The sequence below is a fragment of the Nomascus leucogenys genome, chromosome 4 (genome assembly GCF_006542625.1).
Source record: "Nomascus leucogenys isolate Asia chromosome 4, Asia_NLE_v1, whole genome shotgun sequence".
Classification (NCBI taxonomy): Eukaryota; Metazoa; Chordata; class Mammalia; order Primates; family Hylobatidae; genus Nomascus; species Nomascus leucogenys.
Genome location: NC_044384.1, coordinates 70,018,823 through 70,034,273, shown reverse-complemented (window position 1 = coordinate 70,034,273; position 15,451 = coordinate 70,018,823). Strand labels below are relative to the sequence as shown.

Here is a 15,451-nt window from a genome sequence, read left to right as displayed (position 1 = left end):
ACTTCCTTTAAATTTTGGCCGTGGACCACTTATTCCATAATAATGTTATCTTGATCTTTTCCCTCCTTCCATTCCACTGCTCACCACTGCCCAAGAGCTACGGGAGGCGTATTAGAGTAGATTCAAGCAAACTGCAAAGATGCAGCAACTTAGCTGTTTTTTAATAGGGAGGAAAATGGGGGAAAAGACAGTAGAATTTCTCAAGAAATAAACCACAATATTTTAATGAGGAGTCCTTTCAAAATGCCCAATAAAACAGACTCCTTTTGCCTTAAGGTGATGGCTTTATTTATGATTTCTTAAAAACACTTTTAAAGGAGTTATTGGCCAGGAGTGGTGGCTCATGCCTGTAATCCGAGCCCTTTGGAAGGCCAAGGAGGGAGGATCACTTGAGCCCAGGAGTTCAAGACCAACCTGGGCAACTTGGCAAAACCCCATCTCTACAAAAAATAAAATAAAATAAAATAAAATAAGCACGGCACAGTGAGAGTTTAATTGGCCAGGATGTACCAGTTAACTAAAAAAAAAAGTAGTAAATTATTATAAAGAAAATGTGTCAGGAAAGGTTGGAACAGACATACAGATACATGAGTTCTTGAAAATTTGGGAGAAGCAGAAACATGGAAACAGGCAAGTAAATATGCAGATGCTACTAGTATGAAAAGTAGACATTTACTTAGTTCAGATGCCACAGGTGGAATTTTTTTAATCATCTGGTATAACTTTGTATTTATAGTTATCATTTCATATGTGACTTTTTCACAATAAATCTAGCATTAATTTTTAGTATATAAATGAAATATGATTTTTAAAAATTACTATTTTAAAAAGCCTAAAAATACTTGAAGGAAATTCACATAATTTCAAATAGTCACATTCACTGAATGATAAGTGAATTTCCAGTTCTACCTGACTTTGTGATTACGTTTCTTTTCCTTAGGCATGATGTTGCCATCTTTGACATCATCTGTGTATTTTTTTGTATTTTTGGGTCTGTGCACCTGGTGGTCCTGGTGCCGGACGTTTGACCCATTGCTGTTCAGCTGTCTCTGTGTTCTGCTGGCTATTTTCACTGCTGGACATTTGATTGGACTTTATTTATACCAGTTCCAATTCTTTCAAGAAGCAGTTCCACCCAATGACTACTATGCAAGGTAAGAGAAATCCTTATCGCATTTCAAGGAGAGATTGTCCCCCCACTCCTTTGGGACTTTGGTTTGGCATTGTGAATTTACAGGGGTTATTCTTGATGGCAGGCAATTGCTGTGTTAAGCAAAGATTTTGTGGGGGTGGGTGAAACAGTCTAGCACTTTCATTGTATTGGATGACACAGTCTGGAAGGAAGACAGTGGTCTCCTCGGATGGAGATGCCGCTGGCATGCAGGAGGACAGGGGGCTGTCATGTGTAGGAATAAAACAGACACAGAGTCTCCGCTGGGGAAGAAGACCAGGAAGAACATTTTATACCGAAGAACAATAAGGATGTGCCACAGCATCCAGCTAGAAAGGCGTCTCATGGGCCTAATATATGAGAACAAATTGAGCATCAGAAACATTAACTAATTGTAAAAACTTAAAAATAAAAGTCCCAGCCTGGGCAACATGGTGAAACCCCATATCTACAAAAAATTAGCTGGGCATGAGGGCGCACACCTGTGGTCCCAGCTACTCAGGAGGCTGAAGTGGGAGGGTCACCTGAGCCTGGGAGGTCAAGACTGCGGTGAGCCATGATCACACTGCTGCACTCCCACCTGGGTGACAGAGAGAGACCCTGTCTCAAAACAAACAAACAAACAAATAAATAAATAAGAAAATACGTAAGTCTGTGGTGTGAGAGAGAAAGGGAGAAACATCAAATACTTTGCTTCGATTGGAGATGAGTATTACACCAAATCCTTACTATGAAAATGAGAATTAAAGGTAAAGAATCTAGCATTTACTTTGACTTTTAGTAAGTCATTCTCAGTGAATGAGAGAAAATTCCTCCATGCAGGATGATGTTAGATAATGACAGGCAAAGGAATAATAGAATTAGAGAATTACTATTCATCAATCCTTAATGATATGTTCTATTATGTCCACACCTGAAATAATTACTATAAAGGTTGTAGTGGTTGCACAATAACAAAGTAGAACCTTGTTGTTGCTTGCTAATTGCAAAGAAAAAAAATAACATCTTTACAAAGGTGTGATCAATATCTTGAGGAATTGATTGAAGTCAACATTATCAAAAATGAGATAGCTTAACATTTCACACCTCTCAGTGTGATGCAACAGATGAGCTATACAGCATCATGTTGTTAAGACTTTTGACCTAACCTCCCATTTTCAGAAAATATAAAGGCTAGGAAACAGTTTAAATAGCTCCACAAGAAAAACAATCAAAAGAATTCAAAATGTGGATTCTGCAAGGCAAATGAATGGGTCTTTTAAAAAAAAATCAGCATGGAAAAGAGGTCTGCATAGAGAGTGGAGACAGTAACTCTCTAGTTCAGAGGAGAACAGTAGATATTTAAACCTGTGTGAAGCACAGCTGTAGATCAGATCCTGGTTCAACAACAAATTCTTAAAACTTTTTGGGGTTAAATCGGAGAAATTTCAATGTTCACTGGATATTAATTGATACTATAGAATTATTGCTGATTTCTTAGGCGTATGATGGTTTTGTGGGTAGACAGAAAAATGCTATTATTTTAGGAGATACATGGTGAGTTATTCAGAGATGTGCCGTGATGTTTGCAACTTAAAAATGGCTTAACAACCAACATAATAGATTGATAGATACATACATACATAGGAATAGTTAACAGAGAGAAGACAAATCTAATTATTTAAACTAGGTGATCAGTATAGGGTTATCCATTGTCCTGTTTGAACTTTTCTTTGTATAAGGAAAGGTTCATAATTGACAGTTACAGAAAAAAGAAAGGGAACAGAAATGGTAATGTTAGTAGTGAAACATATCTGAGTCTTGCAGCACCAAAGTGTTACTGACAGCGAATTCCCATGGATCTGCTGCAATTTCAATTTTTGCCTCCTTAGAAAAATGAATTCTACTGAGATGCATAAGGCAGGAGAGACTGAGGCAAGTTTTCTAGCAGGAATGAGTGACAATGTATTAAAAAGCTTTAGAGCAGGAATGAAAGGAAGTGAAGTACACTTGGAAGTGGGCTAAGCAGGCGACTTGAGAGATCAAGTGCACGGTTTGACTTTTGACTGGGGTTTTATACATTGGCTTGATTCCGGGGTCTTGGGTCCCTTTTCCCCTGATTCTTCCCTGAGGGTGGGCTGTCTGCATGCACAGTGGCCTGCCAGCCCTTGGGAGGGGCTGCATGTACAGTCTGTTTCCTGGAGTTGTGCGCATGCTCACTTGAAGTGCTCGTCCCTCACCGAATGCTCCTACAAGGTCATGTACCAGTTAAACTCTGCCATTTTACCTCTTACTGCACATGCTTGAGCCCACTCACCCAACTCCTGAAGTCTTATCGGGAAGCTGCTGATCACCAGTTTTGTGTTTTTTTCTGTATATTGGGAGACTGCCTTCCCCGGCCCCCACCTGCAACCAATTACTATTTTAGAGAAATAGTGTAAAAACCTCCTGACCATCACCTTATGGTCTCCTGACGTTCCCGGTTGGTGGGTGGGGGTGCCCTCTCCTGCCCCACTCATGCCTGACCACTTACCTACTGTAACAGTAGAAGAGAGTGTGAGTGTTAGGTGAAGACGATGCCAGAATTCTCTCTGCTATGCCTCTGGGTGGTAATGTAGTGCTTTTTGTCTTCTTGTTGAGAAATGAGGAACCTGCAATTTAAAAGAACATGAATATTATTACCATACCAGCAATACAGGTTTGCATCCTTTCAAGAGATCATAATGTGGTTTTAATATGATCGTAAATTATAAAGACAGAATGTGTGAGAGGGCCCAGTGGCCTTGCTTTGATTGATTTATGTGTAAAATTTGGCCATGGTAAAACTAGTTGTGACTGACTGTGTCTATACAGTACTAACAAAAAGAGAGAGAGAGAGAGGACACGCGCTAGAGAGAGCTATTCAGTCAAATCCTTTAAGACCACTTAAATTCAGTTAAAATAAGTAAAAGTTGGTGCTGGACACACACATCCACACCCACACACACACATTCCCACCTTATTCTAAATCCAGTTGGCTCAGTTGATTGTATTAGCCTGGCAACTGGAGAAGTGAAATTCAGTCTAATAAGAGAAGAATTTTGTATAGACACAGTAAAACTGGGGAGCCTCTTTAATAGTGCATATTCACATAATATTTACTCCAGGCAGAAGTGAATAAATGCTACATTTCAGTGCAGACATTATTTCTAGACTAAGTTAATGCTTTTTAAGTTTCCTTTAAACACTTAATTTTTGGTTTGTTGAACACATATAGCAAAAAGTTTTGTACTGCTTAAAGAACTGCCTTTTAGAGGATGACTTAATTGAAAATGTAAATATCCTCTGTAGGGCAGAAGTTTTTTGGGTTTTGGTTTATTTTTTCTACTGGCTTAAGGATCTTTTCTGCCATCTAGCGGCTGAGGGTAGAAAATACAAAGTATTCAAAACCACCTCGAAAATGCTGATCAGGCAAACTTTCTCTGTAAAGCTTAGTAAATATTTAAGGCTTTGAGAACCATATGCTCTTTGTCACAGTTCTTTCAAGAAGTCATTATAATGTGAAATCAGCTGGGCACGATGTAAAAAAAAGATCATGGCTGTGTTTCAGTAAAACTACAAACACTGAAATTTGCATTTCATATTCCTTTTACATTTAATGAAATGGTTTTTTTTTATTTTTCCCCAACCATTTAAAAATGTAAAAATCATTATTAGCTCATACATGGCACCAAAACAAGCACTGAACTACACTTGGTCCAGGGGCCATAATTTATCATCTTATGGTAAAGATAATAACAGTTCTAATAGTGTAATAACATCGTATTTGCTCTTCATTTGAATTGTCATAAAAGTAAAATTACAACTTATTACAGACATTCGGTACATCATCCCCTTAACACTTTAAAAGGTCTGTTATTATAATCTCATAGAGTAAGTCATTGGAAGTTAAGTTGCTTATTAGGGAATAGAAAATGTGAGCTAAACAATGCAGTATGTAAACTTCCTTGTTGTAGATTTTCTCCCCCATTAACTTGCCGATAACAGGACGTTACGTTTTATTCCTTTAAAGCCTGGAAATTAGCATATTTAAACCATAGCTTTACCCTAGGGCATAATTTCAGTGTATTGCTATTAACCCCAAACTCTGAGTTGGAAGAAAACAAACTGCAGACTGGCAAAAAAAAAAAAAAAGAAAAGAAAAGAAAAGAAAAAGAGAAAGAAGGAAACAAACATAGAAATAAAGAAAATCACCATGGGTGGGTGTGTTTATCACAAATTTCATAACCACGGAGACTCCAGCCCTTCTGTCTCGCTTCCTGGATAGATAAAGCTGCCCTTAAAACAGTCCAAGCAATTTTTATCTCCCGGTAGAAAAGCTTTCAAATGTGCTGTCTGGTGAGAATTAACCTTATTTTTAGAAACATTGAACTGATATTTTTTGTCACACTGTTATACTAAACACATGTTTTTTTGTCATTTGGAAAAATAAAATAATAAGAAAAAACACTTAAAAATGTAATCCTTATTCCCAGAAATAAATACTATTGCTTTTCAGCCAAATTTTTTTCAGAATCTTTCTTATGTCTATAGGTACTTTTTACAAGCAAATTTTGAATCATATTGCGCATACTATTTTATAATTTACTGTATTTACGCAAGTTGTGCATTTTCATATGTTATAAAATGTTCTAAAATGTAATTTTCATAGAGTGCAAAGTGATTGTGTAGCTATATTATAATTTAGTCAAGCCCTGAGTTTTAACCACGTAGATGATTTCTCATTTTTGTTCTCATGAATAAGGCTGCAACAAGTGCCCACATTACTTCTAAAGCTAAACAAAACTTAATGATGAGCAAGTTGCAACCCCACATTCTCACAGCTGTGAAAGAGCCTTTGCAGGGCTGTGGGGTGCTTGCTTCTGCTGGAGGATGCACAGGTGTCCAGGTCCTAGGCCAGCATAATGTTAACTAACTTACTGGTTTGCGATGCCCTCCCCATGCATATGGTATAAACTGAAATTCCACGCCTATGTGTGGCACAGGGCTGGGGTTTTATTTTTCCCTAGGGTAATCTCTTCTTTTCACCTCATGGTCCCAAAAAATCACGTGCTTCCTTCCAGTTTCATCCGCACATGTGGTTGAGTTTTTGCATTACTTTTATCCAGGGGAGGGTGAGAATTAGTGATTCCCTTCCATTTATGCACACAGGTGTGGCATGAGCATATTTTCCAAAACAAAATGTAGGACTTATTATGTGACAGAGATAGGTGTACTTATGGGGAGGTTAAGATACTGGGTCTGAAATTGAAATTATTCTTCCCAAATCTGAAGTGCTGCAGTCTGTTATAACAATAACTGCAAAACTCAGTGACCACACTCAGAAGTTGATCCAGCAGAAGAAAGCTTTAAAGTGAATCCACATAACAAAATCTAAGACCAGTAATATACCCTTCAAAACAGTCTGTTTAAAAGAATAGAGCCCTATGGCAGCTGTTAGTCTGGCAGGTCTCCCGAAGAAAAATGGTGAACTAAACAAAATTTGCCTCAGCTAATGCAAAGTAATTTCTTCCAAGTGTTTTGTATTTTCATAGGGAATTTCAGTAGACAGCAAACACTTTACATTTTGCAAGACAGGAAGCAAGAATGGAGGAATTAATGTTATGGGGCTGATGTTCGGTTTCCCCCAGTTCGAGGCGTGCATATCCTCATGCGTTTCCTACCTGTAGGGCTGGCCCCATTTATGGTTTAGGGATCCTTGGGCGCTTCTGTCCTGTAGGCATCCTGTGTTAACAATGCAGATGGTGCCCTGAGCAAAGCACAGGAGCCGGGGCGGGAGGACTCAATTCCTGTTTCACTACTGGGAATGTGTGGCGTCTGAGAGGCTCTAAAACACACCTGTACGTGATAAACTTGAGTTTTCTCTACTCGGTGGTGATTTTAGTTAAAAGCCAATTTTAATAGTTTGGCCGCACATCACGGCCTGCGTCCTTGTGAAGAAGATACCTAAAGAAATTCTGGGTTGGGAGGGGAGCCAAGTGCAGTGGCCCAAGCCTGTAATCTCAACACTTTGGGAGGCCAAGGCAGGTGGATCACCTGAGGGCAGGAGTTCAAGACCAGCATGGCCAACATGGCAAAACCCCGTCTCCACTGAAAATACAAAATGAGCTGGGCGTGGTGCCACACACCTGTAGTCCCAGCTACTCGGGATGCTGAGGCAGATTTGCTTGAATCCAGGAGGCAGAGATTGCAGAGGTTGCAGTGAGCTGAGATCGTGTCACTGCACTCCAGCTTAGGTGACAGAGCGAGATTCTGTCTCAAAAAAAAAAAAAAAAAAAGGAATCCTTGGGTGAATTCTTCTAAAGACAGTTCTTGAGAAAAAGAGGGCTTTTTGTTTGTTTGCTTATCTTGTGGTGATCTGGATAATTCAGGTCAAAGTTCTGAAGTACTTAGAGTGGTGGGGATGGCAGGAGGCTGAAATGGATGCCTATGATTTCCTTCATCATAATGTAAACACTTGGAAACTATATATTTATTTCTAGATCCTACTAATGAGCATTTAGCATATGTTCAGCACTGAAACGGGCATGCAACTTTGAACAATTCTTTAAGTTGTCTCTTTTAATCCTTGGCTGGCTTTCATTCCAACTCATGAATTTTCTCTAGATCATTTCCAGGAGTCACTGCAGGGGTTGGACTTGTTTGCTCAAGTTCAGTTTGTTGTTTTGCTGCTTTTCACCTTACATTGTGAGGTTTCAAAATGAAGGGGGGGAAGGAATGGGAAAGATTCTCAGCCCATTCTCTATGAAAATAGCATTCTCTCTTAAATAAATATACAATGATTTGTCCTGTTACCCTTTTTTATCATCTACTTCAATAAATCATGATAATTAGAAAATGAATTGTTTAGTGAAGGAAAAGCTCATGTTTCTGTCAATATTAAAACAGTGTAAAAAGAGAAACAGCAAAACCTCAAACTCTAGCATGACGAGTTTCTTCTAAAGTTAAAAAACAAACATTCAAAGTGCAATACTATTTGTTATGTTTATACTTTTTTATAATAGTCATAAAATATCAATTATATACAAGGAGAAATAAATGCCTCAATGCTGTATATCTTTCTTCTAGTTTGGAGAAGCCAGTGGGGTCATCTAGAAAATGAAAGAATGCAGTCAGCTCTTCTGTTAGGTCTGCCACAGTCTTGCTTTGCAAGCGGCTACATAATCCCATTATTGAAATGAATGTACTTTTGCACCCCATCAAGATTGCTAGAGTGTGTCTGTCTTGCATTGGGGTGATCTGAAGTTTAATAAACAGAAACAGCACAGAAAGACTAAATTGTGTTTAATGGATACCAGTTGGCAAAACCTTCATCTGAAATTGGTCCAGTATGTGGAGAAAAACAAATGTAAAGCACGTTATTATAATGCTAAGGAATGCAAATTAACCCAACCAAGCTACCACTTTCCCTTCACCTTTTTGTTAGAAGATGGCGTTGGCAGCAGTTAATCTCTAGTGTTTAATTTGTGAAGTTGGCAGATGATACATGATAAACCAGTGTTGGTTTCGTTTTGAAAAGATGCTTAATGATGAAGTGACTTATTCTACAGGTCTCATTCAGAGTTCATTTATGCTTATCTGAAAGGTAGAATTAGGTGCCCCAAGAGAAATTGACTTTGCACAGATAAGTGGAAAATCAACAGAAATTAAATACTTGAACCCTGAGTTCATCTGGACGTTGGTATCATTTAGGGGCCTATGTGGGTGTGGTGGGGACCGGGATCCCAGGGCAATGAGGTGTCCTACTCAGCCACGACACCTGTACTGGGTACAAAAGCAACTGTGGCTTCTCGCCGAGCCCATGGGCCTTTGCACTGCGTGTTTATCCAGCCCAGCGACCTAAGACTTCCCCACTGCCCCTTCCAGACTCTCAGCCTGAATTAAGTGTTCTGGGCCAGATTTCTCTCCTTCTGCCCACCGAGGGCATCTCCAGGGTCTTCCTTTCAGTTTTTATGGAAAAGATGCCTTATTCTCTGTGGGCACCTAGAATTCCCCAAAGTTAGCCAGACTCAGTGACTCATTCTAAAGAGTCCATAGCTAGGAGTGCAGCTCACCTGCAGTCACCTTCCCCGGCTGCTGTCGTCTGGCCAGCCAGCATCACATGGGTTCCACTGATTTAATAATACGACACTAAGAGGATTCCGCTAATGCTCAACAGCTCATTCCCTGGAGTCCACCGGCTCGAGATTGAACCTTGGCCCTGCTATTTTCTAGGCAGAGCACCTAGCAGAACTTTAAACTCTCTGTATCTCTGTTTCCTTATTTATAAAATAGGGGTGAAGATAGTGCCCAGCCCGGAGTGGGTGGGTGTAGTAAGCAGGAGAGAGCATATCAAGTGCTACTGATTTTTATTGTTGTAGTCATCAAATATTTTTATCATTCAAACTCACTTCCCCATTTCCAACAGTTCTAGCCTTATCTCCCATCACACCTGCAGTTCCCCTGTGCACATAAAGCAATTCCATCCCTCATACTGTTTCCTTTGCTGGAAATCTCCTGCTCACTGCTCTCACTGGCTCCTGTTTGTCCCTTAAACCTACCCATGCACCTCCTTCCAGAAACTTCCATGTTCCTCTGTGAGGAAGAACAATTATCTTGTAGGTAATTATTCTATGTAAACTTGCTTTATAACACCAGCTGCACTGGGCCATAATAATCCCTTCATGCATATGTCTGACTCTCTAGGACCCAGTTCTTGAGGGCCGTGATCGGCTTTTTTGACTTTGGTACTCTCAGGATTTAACACTGCTGACATACTTTGGCCTCTCAGGAACTCTTAGTTCAAGCTTGTATTCTCTCTCTGTTCCCTAAAACCCTTGTATTTTATCTCCTTGTATATCAGAATAATGTAAAACTTGATTTTCTTGAACTCTAAGTGATAGGTTTTGCTATGGCCCCACCCAAATCTCATCCCTGGTAGGAGGTGATTGAATTATGGGGGCAGGTCTTTCCTGTGCTGTTCTGGTGATAGTGAATGAGTCTCACAAATCTGATGGTTTTAAAAAACGGGAGTTTCCCTGCACGAGCTCTCTCTTTGCCTGCTGCCATCCATGTAAGATGTGACTTGCTCCTTCTTGCCTTCTGCCATGATTGTGAGGCTTCCCCCACCATGTGGAACTATAAGTCCAATAAACCTCTTCCTTTTGTAAATTGCCCAGTCTTGGGTATGTCATTTTCAGCAGTGTGAGAATGGACTAATATACTAAGCTTCAGATGTGGCCACTGGCTATAAGATGTCTGGGGAAATTATTTTCCAGAAAGGTCACCATCAATCTTCATACACCCATGGCACTCCCACTGCCTCTATCCATCCACAGATTATTGAATATGAAGCTCTGCTTAGGAACTAAGTGAGGCTTAATGGTATAAGTAGCCATGGTTCTTAATGTGGTGTTTGCAAATATTTAGTTTTTGCTTTAGAAAAATGATGGGCTTTAAATGTATTTATTTGAGAAACTCCAAAATAATTTTATCCTTGATGCTTAAAATAAACATGCCTAAAGTAGTCAGTAGCTTTAACTTTTGAAGACATGAGGGACTTCAGTTTCTATTCAGTGTGTCCTTCAGAGACCCAGTTTGCTTTTCATTGTTGAGAGACATTGAGTAATGCTTCTTAATTAATTGGGGGGCCCTGGTCTTGAAAATGGGGCTCCTTTACCTGCTGCAGAGCAGTGTGGTAGAAATTAGTAAGACAATGTGCCCGAGGGCTACCCATCCTGGTAACTAGGAATCAATCAAAGAATGTCAGTTCTATGTTCCTCCTGGAATTTTCTGTAGAAACGCATGTATGTGATTTTTTAAATTATTATTGTTAAACTGCTACATGTGAGGGTTAAGTCAGGATGTCTTTACTGATTTCCAGTTTGTGTGGAATCTAGTAATTTAGTAAAATCTAATCCAACCAAGTAACTCCTCTTTCATAGTCTCTTAAAAGCCTAACCACCGTCCTTGTATTACTGAAACAAAAAAATAAATCCTGTCTCTGGAAAAAATTAGTATTATTTGTGTTTCTTGGTATTCTCCCAGTGAAACAAAACATGTTCCTTAAACATAGTTGAAGTTGTGTGTGTGTCTGTTTATATATATACACACACACACAATGGGAAAATTATAATAATAATTATTCCCCATAGGTTATGAATATTAAATTGATTAATATTTGTAAAACGGTGTCTGGTATGTATTAAGAACTATAAAGAGGTATCTGTTAAATACATTAGTTAAATACATTGTCCTCATAGTTAACTGGACATTCATCATTTAATTAAAACTATAATAACATGTAAATATAGTTTGTCACATATCTCGTCTTTAAACTGTGATTTCAAACAAATTTTGGTTTTAAGCAATCTACTTATAGGTGCCTGTGACCTGACTAGAAAGTGCCATCATTATTTGGTCAATTGCTTTGTATGAAGCACTTGCTGAGTGTCTTGCATTTCTTATTTAATTCTCATAATAACCCTATGAGGTAGGTACTTTTCTTTTTTTTTTTTTTTTTTTCTTGAGACAGAGTCTCGTTCTGTCGCCCAGGCTGGAGTGCAGTGGTGCCATCTTGGCTCACTGAAACCTCTGTCTCCTGGGTTCACGCCATTCTCCTGCTTCAGCCTCCCAAGTAGCTGGGACTACAGGCATCCGTCACCATGCCCAGCTAATTTTTTATATTTTTTAGTAGAGATGGGGTTTCACCATGTTAGCCAGGATAGTCTCGATTTCCTGACCTCGTGATCCACCAGCTTGGTCTCCCAAAGTGCTGGGATTACAGGCATGAGCCACTGTGCCCGGCCAGTAGGTACTATTATTTTTATGTTCATATTTTAAACAATGCAGAAAAGCCACCTTTATTTTTTTTATTTTATCTTATCTTATCTTATCTATCTTATCTTATCTTATTTTTTTGTATCTTTTGAGACAGAGTCTCACTCTGTCACCCAGGCTGGAGTGCAGTGGTGCAGTCTCGGCTCACTGCAACTCCCGCCTCCGAGATTCAAGTGATTCTCATGCCTCAGCCTCCTAAGTAGCTGGGACTACAGGCGTGCATCACCACACCAGGCTAATTTTCGCATTTTTTGGTAGAGATGGGGCTTTGCCATGTTGGCCAGGCTGGTCTTGAACTCCTGGCCTCAAGTGATCCACCCTCCTTGGCCTCCCAAAGTGCTGGGATTACAGGCGTGAGCCACTGTGCCCAGCCCACACCTTTATGAAATGACAGAACCAGGGTTTGAGCCTAGTTCTCTCTGACTTCTAAGGCTGTGCCCTTATGACCTACACTGGGCATAATCACCTTCATAACATAGTAAGCCGACATAGTAATATGTTTCTACTGACTTCCTAGAATGTTTATGAAGACTCCCTTCCTACCATCCTGTTCCAGAACAACTTCGTGGTAAACCAGCCTTTGCACTTTGTCACACAGAGGTTCAGAAGCTCAGCAATTTGAGCCTGCATGAGGGACATCTGTAGCCATAACACCATGGTCTGGACCTAATGGGTGTGGAGTGAGCTACTCTTGTTGGATGCATAGTATTTGAACTCTGGCAGGGAGCACTGCTAGAGAATTCACCTGGCAACTCGAGGTCAGAAACTGTATCTCACTGATCTTTGTGTCTCTCAGTATCAAGTACCATGTCAGCATGCCCGAGGTACCAATAAATGCTTGCTATGTGAAAAAATTACCCTTTCTACATTTAGTCTTTCAAAATACGAAGGAGATAAAGATTAGGCATGGTTCACAGTTAAATTTATTTCTAAATTTGCTCCAAATGATTGTTATGTATGGACTTATCACAAACTATGGCTGGATAGTACGTTCAGGTGCTTTCAAGTTTAAAAATTAGTAGCAAATTAGTGGTGGTAAATTTCTTGAAGTAGAAAGATTAACTTTTTTCGAGTTAAGAGAACAGCGTATAAAATGAAATCTAAAGAGATCTTTTGAGAAATCTCATTTTGAAATAAAACAATTACTTAGCTATCAAACTTTTTATTGGAAAGTGTGAGCATATAAGAAATGAAATCTAAAGAGATCTTTTGAGAAACCTCATTTTGAAATAAAACAATTATTTAGCTATCAAACTTTTTATTGGAAAGTGTGATCATCTTGTTTGTTACGAGTTAAGATCCTCATCCATGTTCTGTATTTTAATTTATTGCAGCAACACCTCATTAATTTTTCAGTTTGATTGTAGATAAGCCAATTTGGCTGCTTTGTGAAGTATTTTGAAAATAAATATACCAAGATATATTGCCTCATAACTGCTTGGATTGTTGAAGTCCAGAATGTTGCTTATGCAGTAACTTCTGCTGTTTTATCTGCTTTTTAGCTCCAAGTAGCCATGACTCAAGGATAAGAGATTAGCTCTTAAAATGAGAAGCAAGATACTTTTAAATTTTCTCTACAGATTTTGCTACAAAAGCTTTCTGATAAGAAAATTTGACAAACGTTTTAATAAACTTGCTAGTTACTCATCGTTGAGTTTTTCTTAACAGCTTTATTGAGGTATAAATAATATGCAGTAAACTGCACATATTTATAGTGTCCAATTTGATAAGTTTTGCCATAAACACATCCATTGAAACCATCATCACAATCAACATAATGTTTTAGTCTGTGTAGTGTTGCCGTGAAGGAATACCTGAGGCTGGGAAATTTATAAAGAAAAGGGGCTTATTTGTCTCACAGTTCTGCCGGCTGTACAAGAAGTGTGGCGCCAGCATCTGCTCCTGGTGAGGGCCTCAGGCTGCTTCCACTCATGGCAGAAGTTGAAGGGGAGCCAGCATTTTTAGAGATCACAGGGTAGAGAGGAAGCAAGAAAACAACGGAGAAAGTGCCAGGCTATTTTTAACAACTGGCTCTTGAGGGAAGTAATAGGACAAGAACTCACCCACTTTCCCTCCCCAACCCTTCATGGAGGGCATTAATCTATTCATGAGTGATCTGCTCCCATGACCCAAACACCCCTAATTAGGCACCACCTCTAACATTTGAGATCAAATTTCAACATGAGATTTGGAGGGGACAAACATCCAAACTACAGCAGATAAATGTACATTCATGTATATTAGGTTGGTGCAAAAGTAATTGTGTTTTATGCCATTAAAAGTAATGGCAAAAAAATAAAAAATAAATGCGCACCAAATTTTTTTTTTTTTTTGACACAGAGTCTTGCTTTATTGCCCAGGCTGGAATGCAGCCTCCACCTCCAATGTGCAAGCAATTCTCCTGCCTCAGCCTCCCAAGTACCTGGGACTACAGGTGCACACTGCCATGCCCAGCTAATTTTTGTATTTTTAGTAGAGACAGAGTTTCACCATGTTGGCCAGGATGGTCTTGATCTCCTGACCTAGTGTTCCACCGGTCTCCTAAAGTGCTCAGCTTACAGGCGTGAGCCACCACGCCCTGCCTTGCACCAACCTTGTATATATTAATATATGTGTGTGTGTATTTAATCCTGTAAAAAAAACAAGTGGAGTTACAAACCAAAATTACAATACTATTAGCTTTTATAATTGCCCATGTATTTACCTTCAATGGAGATCTTTATTTCGCCACATGGCTTTAAGTTACCGTCTAGCTTTCTTTCATTTCATCCTCAAGGAGTCCCGTTACCATTTCTAGAAGGGCAAGCTCCCCATTCAGCTTTTATTTTGAACTGTCTTAATTTCTCCCTTAATTTTGAAGGACGGCTTTGCCAGATACAGAACTCTCAGTTGACAGGTTTTATTTTTCTTTCATTACATTGAATAAATCAACTCACTGCCTTCTGGCCTCCAAATTTTCTGCTGAGAAATTAGTTTATAATCTTATTGAGGATCCCTTGTACATGATGAGTCACTTCTCTCTTGCTGCCTCCAAAATGTAGCTACCTTGGCCTCCCCCAGTGCTGCTCAACTACAAGCTACATCTTTTCAGCTCATAAAACTTGCCAAACTCTTCCTGGGTTTCCCTCCCAGCACCAGGGGAGGGAGTTTAGTGCTGAAAACTCTCTTGATGCAGTAAGCTTGAGCAATTTTAGGGATTATCTTGTTTTTCTCTCACCCCTCAAAGATTGAGATCTACTCTGATATATCTCAAAGATTGAGCTCTCCATTGCCTGATATGCAATGTCTACCAAATCATTGTTTCATATATTTTTGATTGTCCCAAGCAGGAAGGCAAATCTAATTCCTGTCACTCACCTGAACAAGAAATAAAATTCTGTGGATTTATTGTTGTTATGCCAAAAGTTCAAAACATTGTCTATCCCTTCCTCTACAAATCATCTC

General features: G+C 39.3%; 1 protein-coding gene across 2 annotated transcripts in view; it reads left to right on the top strand.

Moving 5' to 3' along the window:
• PIEZO2 (piezo type mechanosensitive ion channel component 2) overlaps positions 1 to 15,451 on the top strand; it is a 475,806-nt gene that overhangs the window by 292,865 nt on the left and 167,490 nt on the right. For both annotated transcript variants that reach the window (XM_030810771.1, XM_030810770.1), the window contains exon 7: positions 941 to 1,154. In XM_030810771.1, coding sequence (XP_030666631.1) covers positions 941 to 1,154 — 214 coding nt within the window. The remainder of the gene's footprint in view (positions 1 to 940; positions 1,155 to 15,451) is intronic.